Below are 19,354 nucleotides of genomic sequence, written 5' to 3'. Positions count from 1 at the left end.
TATAATACTCAAAGGCTGCAATCTTCCTGAAGGTACACGCACACAGAACATATGGCTGCTGCACAATCATGCAACGTAAACTGAGATGACAGAAAAGTTTATTACCAACTTGATCATTTCTCGATGCACAATTGTTTATTTTAAACACAACACCGAAGCAATATTTTAATAAGGACTTTTAGAAAAAACAGACACTCGCCTCTCATTCAAACATGTGCCCTAAGCTTGTATTAGCAAATGCTTATCCAAAATGTTTTTCCTTTCCCCACTTTTCTCTTCTTGTAAACAAACTCCATGATAGACACAAATCACTGAAAGATTACATAGATTTTCATGACTGCTATTGAACTAAGTACAGTGCATTTTTACATTCTTTATGCCACTGCTTTACATTTATAAAAAAACATTCACTAATGGCATCAGTAGAAGAGATACAATTGGGAGAAAAGTGACCTGGTGTTACAACAAAGCATCTGGAGAAAACTATTCTTCTGATACAGATTCATTGCCTAGGCAATGTGATATGAAATCTCATGCTATTTATTACAATTAGAAAAAAATCCAGTTAGGGATTACATACTGCAACACATGGTAAGAAATTATAATTGTCCTTCATATTTCTGCATGTACAGTACAACACATCCTATTAAAGTGGGTTGGAAAATTCCAGCTAAGAGGTACAGGTTTCTTTTCAAACTTAAACAGTTTGTGCAAACAACTGGCCTTGGGGAAAAAAAAAAAAAAAAAAACAAACACAAAAAACCCCACAAAATAACCCCACCCCAAACAAAAAACCAAACCAAAGTCCCTCCAGCACCAGGCAGTTTTTCCTACTGGGATGATTGCTTTGCTAATCAATGAAGTGGAGGACAGGGAACCAAAAGCCTGAAAATGCCAGTTCCGACCGGTTTGTAGTGCCATTCAGACTCCACAGAGCCTATACTCTCAGAGCTTCGAGGAGCCACAGTTTTGGGGCATAAAACAAAGGTCACAATCTGCTGTGAAACAAGCTTTCTACCAAGCTCCAACTTTACAAGGGGACACAAGACTATGCAACTGAAATCTTATTAAGTAATGTGAAAGCTCTATAAAGCCCGGTTTTAAGTGCCTTCTGATGAGGGGCAAACCAATATGACTTCTGTGGACTAGATTCTTACTTTTCAGTCTTTCCAAGATCCTTTACCAACTATAAACACACAAATCAAGTGAGAAGAATACAAACAACACTTAAAATCAACAAATGGTGATCGGTGTTATTTACCTGAGATTGCAAGCAGCATTTTTCTTCTGGCACCAAAAGTGGTAATTCCTAACTCTTTCAAATCTTGGTCAGTAAGAGTAAGGAATGTCTGCAGATCAATCTAGAGAAAAAAGAAATAGGAAAATTATGCAAAACAAGTCTCTCCCTTTTTTTCCTACTGCATTTTATAGTTACTCTGCCAACCTATTCTGTGCATGTAAACAGCAATCATTGCTTTCCAATGGCTTCTTCACACAGCTGCTCAATTTGGGTCCAGAACACAGGCAGATGCCAAACCCAACTGCGGTCCTTCCCCTCTACAAGCTACTGACAGAACCCACATGGACATCTGTTTTGCACCCTAGTACACCCTACTCCAGTGGTGTGACACACAGCTTTCCACATTCATCTACAGTGCTTTCAGGACACGGTCAGTATGGACTATGCCAGTAAGTCTTGCAGCTGGGCTCACTGTACTTTTGTGACACAGTTAAATCTGTCACCAGAATAAACTATCTACAGGTAACCAAGTTTACTCTACCTATATAGTATTCTATGGATAAGAAGTACTACCACTTGGACTAAACTGAGATTAGTGGATGCAGAGGTGAAAAGCTCACAGAGATGACCGACCTTATCTCCCTGTTGGGAGTGGATCAAAGGAAGTCAACTGGCACACAGGGTAAGAGTCGAGGGATGAATATACGTGACCCCAGCACCAGTCGAGACAAGACATTACTACTGAATGCAGATTAGATTAGCATAACCTATACATGAAGTTGACTGAAAACTATTAAATTCTAGTTAGCATCCTAGTTTACAGGTAGGAGCCAAGGTTTAAACTTCCTTGAATGAAAAAACCCAAACAACAACAAGCCACCCTAGTTGAATTGTTCGTTAAATATAAATCAACAGCGAGGACAAAATAGTACTTCCGTCCAGACTGGCTACCTGGAAATTGAAGGACGTATCTTTGAAAGAACAGCTCGTGAAAATTCCCTCACAAAGTGAGACTTCTTAGTGGCTTTGGTCAAGAGACAGAACAACTACTGCTGGGAAACATGAAATAAACACAAAGGTGTCTTTCAAAGGAATACTAACCTCTTGCTGTTGGAATACATCTGTGTATTTGCCCAAACCAAGTTTGCTGAACAGTTCGGGCAGATCAGATCCTTTAAACAAACTGTTCAGGTTACAGCCGTTGCTTCCTGTCAGCGAGGAAATGCAGTCCATGTAATTACTGCTACTCAGATAGTGTTCAGCTGAAAGGGAAGAAGCACACTTTTTAGTCACATGGCAGAAGTGCACAATTTTCTGTCATATCAACACTGTATTCAATTAGATCATTAAATTAACAAAATATTTAAACCTTTATTATTCAGAAAAAAAATGCCTTTCAGTGGTCTCAGAGAATCAAGAACATAAAGCAAATTTTTTGTTAATTAAGTTCCAGTTTTCATTTTCTGTAGAAAGGGTAAAATCAACTTTTTTTGGTGAACTGTGGCATGGATACGAGTCATGAATTCACAGAGGGGAAAGAGCTGCAAAGCTCTGCTGCTTTTCCTCCTCTTAAGCCCTCTCCTCTTTTCTCCAGTGAATATTTTGGAAAACACCATTGTACATAAATGCAACCAGCCCTTTTTGGTCTTGATGGTGAGAAAACCGCACTGGAGCTATTCCTGGTAGAAGAACTACCTATAGCCACATGATTTTGCTATTATTTTAGTACAATACAGACAAAAAATAAATGCAATAGTTTTATAAAAGACTAAAACTGGAAATACACTCCCAATACAATTTTAAATTATATTCCTAAAAGGTATATCTTTTTTAAAAAAAGTTTCCAGGGTGAGGTTCATAAAAAAGCAAACAAACAAGAAAGCTGATTTTGCAGTGCAATCCCTTTCCCTTGTGTGTGCATACTGATCACATATAATCACTTAGTTCATAATTATTTTTCCTCATGCTCATAAGAAAAGGATAGCTCCCAGGGAGTGCATCAGGCATTTGTGTAAGTGAGGCCACTGTGAGTGCTCCTTCCCTTGTTACAGACACGGGAAAGAATAACAGTGAAAGCAGAAGAGGCTTGAAGGAGGTAAAAGATACTTTCCCAGGTAAGTAAAATTAACACTGCCCCAGAGACTTACACTATGGCCTCCAGTATAGAATGCCAATAGGATGTGAAAACCGCCATTTTTCACAACTGGCTATGCTACATTTCTTATTTTCTGGGCACAGACTAGTTAGAAACATTTGAGATCAGATTTACAGAGCTTGGAGAAATTCTAACAACCTCAGATTCATTTTGGAAAGGAGTCTTAAAATACAGTAAACCATTCAAAGTTGAAAATCTGGACATTAAGTCTGACAAATGAAGCAATAACTAAGTTGATTTTTAGACTTTAAAAGGTGATGCCTCAATTTCTTCACTATCAGAGTAAGATAACACTAAAAATACCCAAAAAGAAATCCTTGGTGCTGCACTCAGGGAAGATGATGCAAGGTAACGTATTGAAAACTGAATATAAAGAAATACTTCTTATTGGTGCAGTCAGGAAGCATTATCTTAAAAACAAAGAAGAAATTCAACACTACTATGCAATTGTGTCAATGAAGAGTACTCTGGCACCTATGCATTAAGGTAAATACATTTGTCCAGCAACTCAAATATTTCTTCTGTCCCTCCTCCAGGCATTTCATGCTCTGGGAAAGCTACAGTTGCTACAGATCAGTTTCACCAACTGCCAATGTATTCACCTTTCTAATTTTCTTCTAATGCATATGCAAATACATTTTTAATTCTTACTTATTTTGATTAACCTAGAACTTCCATTTTTGTCCAACTAAATTGGAAACGTCAATGGCTTGATTTCAAAGAAAAACTTCTCATCTCTTCTAAGTACTCTGTGAGTACTTAGAACATGGTACGCAGCCATCCACAGCTGAACTAATGTGCTTTTTAAAATCATAAATCATTGCAAGTATGCCAACCAAGAATCTTTACTCTAATTGAAGCTATCCTGTCTTAGCATGTCCAACTTTTACTACCTGTGTACTTTGTAGTTGATTTAAAATTTAGGTTTTATTCATCTTTATAAGAAAAATGCAACAAAAAAAGTAAACTCAGCCATAGTAGTTATTTCTCCATAAAGCAGTTAGTTAGTATGGACTAGTATTCTCTACCTCCATTTTTCACTCTTCCAGAAAGGCATATATTAAGTTATTAATAAAACAAAAGTTTCAAAGAGTTCAATTTAAGTAAAATTTCAATTTGTAAGTTTTAAACATTGCTTAAAAAGAAATTACAAAGCTTACAGCCTGTGTCCACAGAAACTATTGTTTAAAATGATGTGCTAGGCCATGCCAAACACATGGACAGTCTTATTTTATCACCATAAAGAGAATCTGCTTTAAAATTCAAATTCAGATCAGACTTCTCCACCAGCGAGCAAACAGCCCAATAAAGCTGCTGTTGTTGCATCGATAACAGAGCAGAACAACGGTACTATAGAAATAAGCTTTTATATAGGTCTGTTTTCAGTATACCTTCAGTACAGCAAAGAGCTTTCAGCAAGAATGTCTTGCATTTAAAAAATTTCCTTTAAAGTTTTCCTTTCAGACCATTATTCGTATGTTACACAATCTTGCATATGCTTTCACTTTTCAATTTGTAAAATAAATCTACTTTACAGGTGTCAGTAATTTAAGTACCTAGTGATACAGAAAACATTTATATTAAAAAAATAGTTATCAATAGGATTATTTTTTTTAAACTCAATCTTAAGAAATTATTAACCTGATTTATTTTGTTTCCGTTTGGGGCTACCAATTGAGGAGACAAATTCATTATGAGCTCCAGGTCCAAGCCCATTACGGTCTCTCCAGTTATCAGATTCACTGCCACTTCCCAGGTGCTCCCGACTGTTGGACCGTGAGAGAGACATTGATGAACCCTGCAAATCAAAAAAAAGTAAATTTGGGCAGAAAACAGAAGATTCATTGTAACTCAGATGTTTTCTTTGAAGCAGCTCAGTTGAAAAAAACCCAGCTTTTAATGCTTGCAAACATTCTTTTGGCAGTTGATCAATAGTCAAATAATTGCAAACCAAAAACAGCAGGTGTGCTTAAAACATATGCAGTTTACAGATTTTTAAGGAGTTATTTAAAGACCATACTTCAAAATAAATTGCTCAGTAGTTCCAAGTTTGTTTCCAAAACATTCCATGATATCAAGTTCCACGAAATTCTAGACAAAGCAGTCTATTGACTAGATCCCTTCAAGGGGAAGAGAACATAACTATCTGAAGATAAGTGGATCAAGTACACAATACTTGACAACAATACGGTATACAATACAATCACAAGCCATCACCAAATTGTTGTTGATTTGCATTTTTTATTTTTTAAACAAGATTCTCATATTCCTGCAAAGTACTAATTATCAGCTCTCATCACTGTGGGTCGGAATGTTCCAAAATACAGCAACAGCACTCCCTGAAAGCAGAAGTTCACTATGGAATTGGGTGGGGTTGTACTCCAAACAAGATGGACATTAGTGCTACCACACACTTAGATGAACTAAAAACTGTGGAACCAAATGAACAATTTAATTCTATACACGTGCATCAAATTCCAATTCAAAACTGTAACTTGGGAGGCTGCAATCTTTTCTACTATTCAGGAAAAATAACATCACTGAAAAAAGAGGCAAAAGCTCCTTGTAATTGGCAAAATTGCAAAGGTGTGAGCTACAGTTAGTATGACTCAACGAATGAAGAAAGGCAGGAACTGACTTCAAGTCTTACAGAAAAACAAGAAGGTACACAGCCTCTACATAACACTACATCGTAGTGATGGCTGAGAGTTGTGAAGCAAAGATGATGTCATCCAATGTTTCTAGAAAACTGAATGTACAGTAAAATATCACAGTGAAGATTAAATATGTTTGGTGAGCTAATTTTAAAAATTAACTTCTCAGGCATGACTATAATCCTGCTACTATGTCTGTTCAAAGACTTCAGCACATGACTGTCAAACGTCATTGTGGTGGTACTGCCTCTCATACCAATGATGAAGACTGCTAAGGATACAAGGAATCCAAGCTTTTTTAGCCTCCCCGGATGTTTCCACAATAGCTCATACCGAAAAATGGAACAGGAGTCCTAACACACTATCATTTCACTGGGAAGAGCTAAGCCAGTGGTTTGCACATGTGCAGACTCCGAGTGACTAAGATACAGTGTTCTTGGTTAGAATTACATGCCAGCTTAGAGACTTTTAGCAGCGGTTTGGGGGCGTGAGGGAACCCCACCCCAGCTCAATCAGTATAGAAAAGTATGTAAAAACAAAGATTCACAGATTTTGGTTGTAGCTTTTTCTCTCCCCTAGTTACTATTGCAAGCTCATTGCCTCTATCCAAACTTATTACATGTAGTTGAATAACACAAAAAGTTCACGTGTCAAGTGGCAAACACCAAGGCACATTTTTACCATGGCTGAATATTTCTTTTGCATTAAAAGAACAGCTGTATGTCCTATATGTCATATAAGTTGGACAGAAATAAAGAAAAAGGTGTCTCTGTGGAAGTTGGGAAAGATTACAGCAAAGAAACACGCTAAAAAGCAACTTCAGAATGCCTTTGAACAGAAAGGAACATGAATTCCCTGCAACGTTCCCATAGTGAGACTCTGAAGAGACTTGCTGAACCCTATGGGTACTTCTCCCTGGGAAATTTCTGGGCCCAGTTAATTGTGCAAATAGAGCAAGGTCTTCCAGTTCTACAGCTTTGTCCACAGAAGGTAAGATGAGCTGCAGCCACTTCTTGTTCTAACATTCTGCTCCACTATGCAGTGATTCACATTATATAGTTTATCTGTTATATACACATTGCTTTAATTAGGTTACAAAATTTCTACCTCTTGTTTACAACTATTGAGACATTTGGTCCAGTAAGTTGTTTTAAGTTTCTTTAAACAAATATATTTTCAGGAGTAAACTTCTGTAAAGCTAGAAGACTTATACAAGATTTATAACGTAGATGTAATTTTTTGTGTTGGGCTCAGTGTACTCCATATGCCTTAAGATTTTTAGCTTTCCTCTTATGGTTCTAATTATTTTGTTTAATTGTGAAAAATGTTTCTTACATAAATATCTGCAAGATTTCTTTTTACAAAAGTTAAAGACACTTCTCAAGAAAAACACCTGTATCATTCACTAGAAATAAAATTTCCGTTATAGGATAGTTTTTATACCTCGTATGTAGTTGTCATAGATGGCTTGTACGATACATGATTCGCTCTTCTTAGTTCCTTGATAGTTTCTGCAGGCATAGATTTAGAGAACCCTAAGCCACTCCACGTATTGGTTGGAGTTCTCACTTCTGTCACAACTGGCTTCTTTAACATAGCTGAAAAAATAGAGAAAAAAAAATAGTAAATCTCAACCTTACTAAAGGTAGTGAAATTATAATCCTGAAGCTATGTATTCTAATAGACTTCAGCCCACAAAACGGTAAGTTCTAAACACCTTCACTTGCTACACACGTTGAATCTTACCCTTCCTTAAGGCAATTTACTCTAGAGTCTAGAGTAACTCTAGGGTCTAGAGAACAAGTCATATGAGGAGAGGCTGAGGGAACTGGGCATGTTTACTTTGGAGAGGAGGCGGCTGAGGGGGGACCTCATTGCCCTCTACAACTACCTGAAAGAAGGGTGTAGAGACGTGGATGTTGGCCTCTTCTCCCAAGGGAATAATGACAGGACCAGAGGAAATGGTCTGAAGTTGCGGCAGGGGAGGTTTAGATTAGATATTAGGAAGAATGACTTTACTGAGAGAGTGGTCAGGCACTGGAACAGCCTGCCCGGGGAGGTGGTGGAGTCGCCATCCCTGGGGGTATTTAAGAAACCTGTAGACGTGGCACTTCAGGGCATGCTCTAGTGCCTGAGATTGTTGGGTTGTGTCTGTTTGTGGGTGAGGTAGGGTGTGGGCGTTTGTTTTCTTTGGTTTGTTTGGTTTGGTTTTGGTGTTGGTGTTCTGGAATTTTTTGGGTGTGGTTTTTTTTTTTGTTGGTTGGACTCGATCTCAAAGGTCCCATCCAACCAAAAATATTCTGTGATTCTGTGATTCTCTGTCAGAAGATAGTTAAACCCCATAAGGCTACAAAGAAGCCAAAAGAATCATATCTGTTTCAAAAAGAAGGGTTTCTGGTTTTCTTTTGGTGTGGGGATATTTGGTTTATTTTTATCAAAGATATGATTAAGTCCCTTATCAATTCTGTAACTTAATTTATCCCTGAAATAAGATGTAACCTTGCCAATATGACAAACATCTTAAATTTTAATTTGCATCCAAATAACATGAGGTATTACAGCTGTGAGGTCTCTGAAAACAATATGTATCATTTGCATATGGATATACTCACAGAGAAAATATCGCATCTGCAAGATATTTATACTGTATTTTACACTATGTTGGTATTAAGAAATTTTTGGAACATGAATACTAATATACAAATGTTTCACTGTCAGCTTTACATTTAATTAAAAAAATCAAATTACAAAACTGAAACATCAGACAATTCTTTCAGCCGTGTACTACCAAACTATTCAGAAGGCACTGTTTATCCACATACCTTTGGTTGCTAGTAGCTTCTTCTGTTCATAGTCAAATGCCTAAAAATTAAACATGCAGAAGATAGCTTAATTGCCATTCAAACTAAACGTCATTCCAGTCCTCAGCTCTTTGTCAAAACAAAGGTTTTGGAAGTGGCCAGTGAATATGTATAGGAGAAACCTGAAGTACTGCACAATAATTTGACAGTCATCTAGTTAGAGCCTTAGTTACTTACAGCATTCACTCAAACAAAGATAACAGAGTTTAGATAACTATCTGATATCCATTTGGGCAAGGCTGCAGCAGTATTTACGAACTGTTTCAGCAGAATTTTTCTTTAAATTTTTTTTTCTTAAGATGACATTTATTCAAGCATTTCTCCATTAATCATCTGTTCTTAGCAATTAAAACATGCCTTAACAGTACAAAAAAGACAGTATATAGATTTGACAGCAAATCTCAGCACCACAGTTATTTTTAGTAATCTTCTTTCAAGTTTAGTTCTTCTCCATGCACTCATCTTCTGAAAGGAAAAGAACTTAAGTTTTGAGAGAGTTTTAAATACTTGCATTTGCACTACTTAAGAGAATGGAAGATTTGAAGTTTAAATACACCTGGTTAAGTCACACTTCTTTGAATTACAGATTAGCAAGTCTAAACATACAAATAAAACTACAAAAATGCAGTATTTAGCCTCAAATGTTAAATCCAATACTTGAAATAACTAGAGCTCTGATATGGAAAAGGGCTGCAAAACACTAACCTTAATCTTGTTCCACTAAACCATGCAGTCTAGTTATGTCCGCACTTACAGATCTATAATGAAAACTACTGTTACTACTGCTTGACCCTTGTCGAAGGTCTCTCTTTGGGGAGATTTGTAATAACATGGAAATAGTTTATAGTATAGTAGTAGCCTGTAGTTAACAAGCAGGAGCAGTACAAGAAAAACAGAAAGAGTATATGTACAGATCTGTATTTGTAAAGCAAAACCAGTGTAGTTACTCCCATAAATCCCCCCAAATATGAACCTGAAGCTGTAGAAAAAAAAAGTTGTGTTGACGCTGCTTATGAAGAGTTGTAAAATGTCTTTTCTATATATAATTCTCTCTTCTCAAAGCAATGATATTTTAAACACACAAATGATGCTTGTGTAGACTAATGTAGCCATGCAATTTATTTCTGTACTTAAATTTTTCTAATTCAACAGAAGCATAAGGGCTTTTTGTCTTCAAGACTTTTAGTTGACAACCTACTCTTTAGTTGAAAAAGTTCACGACTTTGCTGGGAAATGCTTTTACTGAAATGGCAAGTCAGTCTGTGCTGGTCAAGAGTCACCTTTGCATTACGTGGTAATTTCACTTTGCAGTTATCAGATTTTGCATTAGATCAGGGTTTATTCAGGGACACGTACCTGCATATTTACATACGATGGCTGCGGAGCTAGGCGTGCTCTTTCAGAGTTCTGCTGGGCAGCTGCTGCTCGCTCTGCTGCACGTTCGCTTCCAGGAGCCTTTTTATCAGCCACAGGACTTTCAGAAGCGCTTAACTCTGCGTCTGAGAGCAGCCTCTCTGTAGTACTGCAGGAGCAAAGCCAGTATTAACTCCAGTCTTCCTTTTCACTAGCAGTGAACATTCAATGCAATTTTGATAATTGAGCCTTACCCTGAGAAGTTTGGCAGCAAAATTCAAGAAATACCAGTACGCAAACACAGAATCATAGAATGATTCTATGCATCATTGACAACATCTCAGCACTTTGAGCAGCATTTCCAAAGTCTCAGCTTTTCTTTACCTCTTTCTCTGACAGAGAAACCAAGCACGTATTGCTGCTTTCTATATTACCAAGCATGAGGCATAGTTTACAGATTCAGATTGCAGCTGTCTGGTATCTGGAATTATCACGTGCAGTCCCTACGCAGTGTGACTTCACACTGTTCAGCCTTGCTCAGGCCAGCAGTTCCAACAGACTGATAGTAGTAGGATAAAAAGAGATGCATAATGAGGACTAAGTTAACACAGGTCCTACGTGCTTTTAAAGCTTCAATAATCACAGCCCTACAAGCCAAAGCACATGTTAATGAAATCTTTTCTTTCTAGAAATCAGACACATTTTATGCCTACCCTAGAAGAGTATAAACTCTTACTTCAAAGCAAAGTGACCATGTTTTTGATGCTGTGGACTACCCCCAAAAAAATGCCCTAAGGAAACTGTGAGCACTACATCCTCAACAGAAAGAACAAGAAATACAAACAACTGAGTAACATACAAACAACTGAGTCTGGTTAGCAGGAATCCTTGGATTTCTAAACTATGAGAACAGAATTAATGAAATATGCATTATAGCTTTAACAGTGTAAATAAATTAGGTAAGAGAAAATATGCATCTCAAAAGAGTGATGATAAACAGTTCCCAAAAGGAATAGCGAAAACACTACTTAAATTAGATTGGACAAAACATTGCGTTAAGCACAGAACTTGTGTTGCCAAGACATATTATGACTCAAAAGAACCTTTCCCACTGCTGGCTCTTTAGAAAAAAACAACCAAACAAAAAAAAATATCATTAAGACAAGTGTTCAAGAACGTGCTGTTATGCCCTGAATATAATTTTTCTAAGAAGAAAACAGCCTCAAGTACACACAAAACGAAAAACGCTGTCAGCTAGGAATTGTTCTCAAAGCAATCAATAAAAAAAGAAAGTGCAAAAATATCTTTTAGAAAAAGGTAATGAAAGTTACTCTGAAGAAAAACCCCACTGTCTTGTGGGAAAAAAAGGCACTTTGTTCAAACCAAAGAAAAATACTTAAGATGTACAAAAAGCATTCAAAGTTTGCAATTATCAGACAAACTGGGGGGGTGGTATATTAATGCCCAGTGTGATCAAAAAAAAAAAATCAAGCCCGATTTAAATCAGCTCTTTGAGTATCTTAACGACTGAACCACTCCCTCTACCTACAAAAACATGTTAAGTATTTTTGCATGGCAAAAGTTCCATTAATTTGTACGAGCACATTTAACTTACTGTAAATGAGAGTTTTTGGTGCCTTGCAATAATTCAACAGTTTGTCTCTTAGCACAGGCCTGTTTGGAAGAGCTCATCATCTGCTTCAGATCACTGGTATTTGCTGAATGGGATGGACTTCTTGGCATGCCCACCTCTACAAAAGCATCATTGCAGCCTACAAGACCAATAGAATAGTTAAACAAAACTCCTCTCATGTTTTAGTGCGCTTACTGAAGGAATGACAACTATAGAAAAAAACCTGCTCTTCCTCCTTATGGAATTACTCTAGTCTTCAGGGATAACAGCTTGGTCAAGTTTAAGATGTCATAAATGTAAGTTTAAATGCATAAAAAAGGTGTTAGTATTCATATATATAGTAGACTAAGTATTCTCTATTTTTAAAAAACATTATTTTGAGTAATATTAGTTAATATTAAATCTGAAGACTGACAATTACTAAGTATTTCAAACAAATTTGATTTTATATAGTTATAGTAAACCTAGCTAGATGCTTAGATAATTTTGTTGCAATAAAAGGTCCCCACCTAATGTTCAAATATGTTTAGAGTATGTTTGTTACAAATATTTATGATAATTGGGCAAGGTACCTTTCATTCAAATCAGCATTTCAAATGACCACAACCCTTAATAAAAGAGCATCCCCTTGTTCAATATTTGCAAGGGAAACAAGGCCTTTACATGTATTTGCTCAAATTTGAAGTGGATCTGGCTATCCCTCCCTTTGAGAATGACAGGAACACTTCATTAGTTCCTTCAGCTCCTAAAAGGCAGCATAACTTAAATGTTGTTATAAAACATGTAAATAAATTGTGTTAGCCAGTGTCATCTAGTTTAAATTTAGACAATTTTTTGCAATAACCTTCTCAAAAGCACTATTTCCTTTCATTAGAAAGAAAAAATACAACATCATTTATACCACCAGAAATTGTTCAAACCAATGAAATTAAGCTGCTGTAAAACATACTAAAATTTTCGTTGGTTATTTCCCTCTGCTTCTTGGGGATAAATCAATGTTACAAGTACATTTTTGTTGACTTAAGGTGTTTCTATTAACAGTACAGCTCAGATACTACAGCTTCTATTTACTTTCTTTGACAACAAATCTGGGAGATCCAGCGATATTTTCCTTCAACATGGCTGCAAAACCAATGCACAGGCAATATATTTACATTTGTTTTATGAACTGCACACAGACTGCACAAACACTGCCAGACAAAAGAATAAAATGTCAAAATTTTACCTTCTGCACTATTTGACTTGGCAGCTACTTGTTCTGCGGCACCATGAGTACTTGTTTGTCTTACTGGATCACTGTGGTTTGTGCTCAACACATTTTCTCCTAGCGATGTGGCAGACAGTGCAGCATAGTTGATATTTGAGGTCTGAAACGATTGTCAAAAAAATCACGACAGTGATTGCGATGCTTAAGGAAATATTGCAAGAATTTCCCGTTTCTATCTGCACAGGAGAACAAGAAATTCATTCCTAATAGAGAAGAACAATGTGCTTGAATATTCCATTTTTCCATCTTTAAATCATATTTTGAAAATACTACTGTTCTATTTTTAAACTTAGTAGTTTTAAGAACCGGCTCGCATAGCCGGTTGTCTTTCAGCTCTCCTTAGTAGAAGTTTATTACAAACAGATCTGGCTCTCCAGAGATAACATCGCTTACCTTTACGTGACCATTTAAAGAAGGTGAGCCTTTTTTACTCTCCGATTGCAAGCCGTTGACGTGGACTTCAACAGGAGTCAAGCCTGGTGGTGGAGATGGAGTGTTCTGACTATAACTAGGTACTCCAGACAACAGAATACTAGTTAAAGTTGCTTGGGCAGTAGATGGTATCATTAGGTGTGGAATAGCAGAAAAACCTGTAACACAAATTGGTCATGTTCCGATAAGTTTCTCGTTTAACTTTCTCAAGTACTATAGTGATACTTCATATAAATCTCTATGTGGCTTTGATACATCATTAAACAAGTTTATATTAGAACTGCATGCCAAAAATGTAATGCTTTATCTAACCATTACTTTGTAAGTTAACACAGTTAACTTACATATATAAAAACAGACCAAAAGACATTGCACGTGACAGCAATGTTGTAAGTTTATATTAAATAACTTTAAATTTGGATATTTTATTAATCAGTGTTACGATAAACTTGAGAACTGTTAAGGCTCTAAAAAATGAATGATTCTGGACTTGATAATTGTCATTCTAAAAACTTACTCTTGCACAATTCATTTAATTTACATTTAACTTCTACCAACCTGTGGCATTTGTGTTAGCAAGAGATGTTGCCCATAACGTGGGACTAGGAGTGCCTGAACTTGGACTCTGTAAGGGACTCACAGAGCTATTCAGGGCATTCAACAGAGAGTTTGGAGCACTTGAGGTGTTGACTGACAGGGCTGTTGGACCTAAAAGGCCTGCAAAAAATTATACAAGTGAATATATAGTTAAGACTTACAGAAAAACATTTTTACAAAAGTACCAGTTGAAACAAACACTAAATTGCACCAGCATGTATTTTACAAATTTTAACATTAAAACTGCTGTTAATTTCATGCAGAGTACACATTAAGAACATTAAGCATTCTTAAACTGTGAATCATATATCCAGGAAGAATTGTAGCATCTCTTGTGTTCTTCTAATGGACTCCAACTATTGTCAGAACAAAACAGTCCACACTGGCTCCTTCTCTGCCCCACCATCCCTTTATATCCCCTTCATTGCTTCCACCAGTTTGTTTCAGAGAAGCATCACTTAGAGAACAAGAAAGCAACCTTACTTTCATCTATGATTATAACCTTTTCTCAGAAGCTCATATGAACAAACCACTACTTCCACACTAAGAACTACTCAATTCCTTTTTGCATCTTCAATACTGACTGCAAATCATCCCCCAAATGCATTGCTTATTCCCAAAGCGTTCCCTCAAACCAGTTCTTCGTATAAGAGCATTCACAAGGCAGTTCATCACTACACTCTAAAGAGGTAAACACACAACTCCGAACTGCAGGCATGACAAGAATGGTAACAAAAGCAGCATTGAAAACCCCAGTCAAATGTCACAAACAGTTGCCCCCACGTGACCCCCAAGAAAGCATAAAGCATCTGACATAGAACTACACAGCACTCCTAGATGGCAGGTTGCAAGGGAGCATGGTGGTTACATGAGGACTCTAAGTTTCAAGAACCAGTGTCAAAATTTGTCCCTTGTATGCATTTCTGATAATAGGGTGTTTGCAGAGCTTGAAAATAAAATGGTAATTCTCGTCTGGACTATGTGCTGCTTTTATAAAATCACATTCACAGAAAGCTTACACGTTTCTGTCCTACATTTCATACTGATAAGTAAATCGAAACTAGCAGCACATGCATCCCTCAGCTACAGTGAGATACAGCCAGAACTGGAGTGTGGTGTGAACTATTTTAACTTTCATGGTACTGCGGATGGTGCCCAAATTCAGGACAGCCTGAGACAGACATGACAATATTACCAAAGAAGAAATTTCATTTGAAAGAGATTCTTCTGAAAGTTGTAAAAGCAACGTCCTACTTCACCTGCATTTCCCTCCCTTTCACTTTCAGCTGAGTGGTTTGCAAGCTTCCGGAGAATTTTGTACAGAGATGAGTCACACAGATGATTACGAAAGCCTTGGAGGAAGTTTTACAACAACAAGCCCTTGAAAGGCCAGATGCTTTTGGAATTCTCTAATGCTTTAACACAGTTCCTTATGCAAAATACACATCTGGTCCTTTTTTCTAGTACAAGTGAATTAAGTCCCCAAAAAATATATAACTATAAAAAAATACAAAGATATATATATAGAATAGAATGCATACCAAGTCCAGTGAGTCCTAGCCCTGCTGAGGACAAGATATCCAAACCAGGACAGGACAGACCAACAGGGCATGAGACAGTAGAGGGATTTGATGCTATGATAACTCCACTACTTTCAAGTCCCAAGAGACATTTCCGTGCCTCATACATATTTAAGGCATTTCGTTCAACACTTTTTACAATTACAGACTGTAGGGAAAGAAAACAACAAAAAAGGAAAAGCAATGAGTAACACAACTATGTAACGCGGATCTGCAACATACACAACTCTCCTTAACACTCCCTCACGGCCATCAGTAACATAGTAGTGCGAGACAGCATGAGATAACGTCTGTTAGCAACTACTCAAATTCAGTGGCCTTTACGGTAAGTTTAGGGATTTTGTATGCACTTGACAAGGAGAACGGTGAAAGTTCTTTCTGACTAAGAAGAACACTTCAGTACTATTTGGTATATCAAATCTTAAATGCCCTGATATCTAGAGAAATGAACCAATAATTAAAATCTTATCTTCTCTTTTATCAGAGATCTATACCTTGAAGTGGACAAGAAAAGTTGTTCGTATTAAATTCAGCTAATAAATTCATAGCTATCTGAGAATAAAGTAACAAATGCCTGGAAAATTAAATGACAAAAAACATTATTTGTTTCTTGTACAGTCTCTACACAATGTTTCTTTGCATTGATTTTATATATCCCTATACAGAGAAGCTTACTTATTGACACAACGGAATGGTCATTTAATGAACATCTCCCACAAGAGGTATTTTGTAATTCTTTTTCTTGTGGTTCTTTCCAACATCTTGTGTAGAACAGTCAGACTTTTCTCATAGTCATATTATTTGGATGTTGCTTTTTTTGTTTGTATTGTTTTTAATTGCTAAAGAACACTGCAGTTATGTGAGGGAGCTGCAATTGAGGACTAATTTCTTTAAAAACAAATCAAGAGTAGTTCTAGTCAGATACAATTTATCTCCTCATAGCTGACTTTTTATTAGTATCTTCCACCTGAAAGCTAATCTCTGTATTGTCAAATATTTAATGAAAAAGTAAAATTACCATAAAGGAGAGCTGTTGTAACATTTAAATTGATATTTCAAGCAGAAAATATATATATGCCTTTCACAAGTTTATGATCCATTAAGCTAGTAGGAGGAGCAGTCACGTCAACTCATCAGCTCTGAAAAGTTGTCACAAAAGCCTGAAAAGAAAATATTAGCTTTTCACCAACCTTGCTTGGTTGCTTTGGCTTCGGCTTAATGCTTATGAAGACATCTAACTGCTCCATTAGCTGTGTTATAAACTGTGGTTCTACTTCAATTTCTTCCTTCATATCAAACATGAGCACAAGAGGAAGGCAACCCTGAAAAGACAAGACGCAACGATTCATAAAACTTATAGCCTATCCTTTCTTCATGAAAATGTTAGCAATAAACTGAGATTGTAACACATACGTATCATGATACAGTAAATTCAGAAAAAAATATAGCAAGGATGAAATTTTAAGTAAAGCCATTTCCTTGTGTGCAAGAATACAGGTGACTTTCTACCCAGGGATTCCAAACAAACAGTCTGGTGGTATAAGAGTGAAATGATTTGCTAAATATTTGACATCCCAAACAGTGCACATGCACCCCGCATTAGCTATTTATACAGACTTAGAGGTGTCCAGATATTCAAATTCAGAAACCTCTATTACCTACTAAATCAGAAGAAAATATCGTCAGCAATTATTATCAGTAAGGCTCTCACATACTCGAATAGCTCATGTTAAACTACGTTTGAAATAAGGAAATGTAATTCTGAAAAAAATTCTCTGTAAGTCACCATTGCTTAAGTCTTAACTTTTACCCTTCTCTTCCCCTGTTCTAGATCAGCTAGGTAAGTATTTTCCAGTGATATGGATGACATCTCAAACACTTGAAATACTAAAGCTTTAAGTAAAAAAAAACAACCCAAACACACACCAAAAAAACTCAGCACCCCTAAAAAAAGCCCAACCTCCAAAAATAACAAAAAACAACGGTCACAGGATATCTCCACATTATTAGATTGCTACTTCTCACAAAGTAACAAAAATAAAGGGTACAAAGTCAGTGAAAACCAAATCCTACTTTTTTGTGAATTTAGATTCAAGATAAAGGAAACACAGCATCACATGTATCCAAAAAAGCCACAGTAAGAGACATTCAAGAGAGCAGTCATATTTTATCAGTTTCCCGCTTTTGCTTCAGAATGAAAAGCAGCGATTGGTACATTTATTCTCCAGATCACTAGTTCAGTATCATTTTATATTTAAATAGCATTTCTCAACAGTACCACCTACACACAGTACTTCCCAAACTTAAAGTAATTTTAACTTAAGGAAAATTAAAGCAAAGCATCTTAACTGTTTTGGCTTCAGGAAGACAAACACACACAGCTTGACTCCGCAAAGTGAACTTGTCTGAACAGAACAATTATAAATAAAGTCTATTTAAAAACCCTGAAATCAATAATCAAGGATTTTACAGTAACAGAACTGATGAGAGCATTTAATACTTCAATCTTCCAGATGTTTTTGTAAAAAAGTTACAGAAAGTAATATCAGAAGGTCTTACCAAAAGCCTGCTGAATGGAAGTGCAACTGAAGGTTAACAGGAAAAACAGAAAGAAAGTTGAAATGTCAGGTTTTATAAGCATACTAAAAGGCTCTGTTTTTTACACTACTGTTTTGCTATTGTATGTTTAGAGCACCTACATGATGATGATGAGAGAGGAACACAACCACTCTTTGACAGGGAGTGAACAAAACTAAGTTGTCAATATGTCCTTCTGTAATTAAATACATTACAGTCCCCATTATTATACACTAAACTAACAAAAAGTCAGTATTTTTTAGTGATGATCAAAATACAGATGAAACTAAAGGGTTTGGAATAAAGAGAAGACATAGAGCAAGAAAGTTTAAACAAGACTCCAAATCCCTCTGGCTTAGATAAAAGTATTTAATTTTAAATGACGGGGTATTCTTTCTTCCTTTTACAGTTGCCCTCAGTGCTACAAGTATTGTCTTAACCATCATGTTGAATATAAAGCTGCCAGCAATATGCTGCTGATTAGAAACTGGGGCTTGCAATGCTTGTCAGAGATAAGGGATATTTGCAATTCATACACCACAGAATTCATAGCCTTCTCAATGAAATTAATTATGAGTTTACATTAAAGTTTCCATTTAGTCATGCTGCTAAGCAATTTTCAAGATAACACCAATACATTACATATGTCCTACTATAAGGTATCTGTGCACAGCATTGCATTTTCTGCTGATATAATAAACCCTGCCTCAAATTTGGTCTCTGATGAGAATTACAGATCACAACAGTTTAGTAGCTCAGAAAAGCATTATGGTATTTCTTGGTATTGATGTTCAGATGCTTCTAGACAGCTATTCCTAGGAGGTCTGCGGAGATCAAACCACTATTTTTAAATCGCCTCTCCAATTCCTTAGGACACTTGTGCTGCCTTGCTGTGCAGCAGCATCAGCTGCTACTCTGACTGACTGAGAGGAGCTGGCAGGAGGCAGTAACGACAGTGACAAGGCCAGCATGCAGTCCCACCTCACAGGAAATCACTCCACACCA

General features: G+C 36.6%; 1 protein-coding gene across 1 annotated transcript in view; it reads right to left on the bottom strand.

Annotated features, from left to right (window-relative positions):
- Positions 1-19,354, bottom strand: part of BICC1 (BicC family RNA binding protein 1) — a 114,432-nt gene that overhangs the window by 3,316 nt on the left and 91,762 nt on the right. The window contains exons 9-20 of the mRNA XM_074154712.1: positions 16,963-17,094; positions 15,734-15,920; positions 14,154-14,312; positions 13,557-13,753; positions 13,122-13,263; positions 11,879-12,035; positions 10,267-10,432; positions 8,872-8,911; positions 7,493-7,647; positions 5,037-5,193; positions 2,342-2,502; positions 1,262-1,361 (exon numbers count right to left, since the gene is read on the bottom strand). Of these exons, the coding sequence (XP_074010813.1) occupies positions 1,262-1,361; positions 2,342-2,502; positions 5,037-5,193; positions 7,493-7,647; positions 8,872-8,911; positions 10,267-10,432; positions 11,879-12,035; positions 13,122-13,263; positions 13,557-13,753; positions 14,154-14,312; positions 15,734-15,920; positions 16,963-17,094 (1,753 nt within the window). The remainder of the gene's footprint in view (positions 1-1,261; positions 1,362-2,341; positions 2,503-5,036; positions 5,194-7,492; positions 7,648-8,871; positions 8,912-10,266; positions 10,433-11,878; positions 12,036-13,121; positions 13,264-13,556; positions 13,754-14,153; positions 14,313-15,733; positions 15,921-16,962; positions 17,095-19,354) is intronic.

The sequence above is a fragment of the Numenius arquata genome, chromosome 10, assembly GCF_964106895.1.
Source record: "Numenius arquata chromosome 10, bNumArq3.hap1.1, whole genome shotgun sequence".
NCBI classification, from domain to species: domain Eukaryota; kingdom Metazoa; phylum Chordata; class Aves; order Charadriiformes; family Scolopacidae; genus Numenius; species Numenius arquata.
Note: the sequence above shows the minus strand (reverse complement) of the source record. Positions and strands in the feature narration are given on the sequence as shown.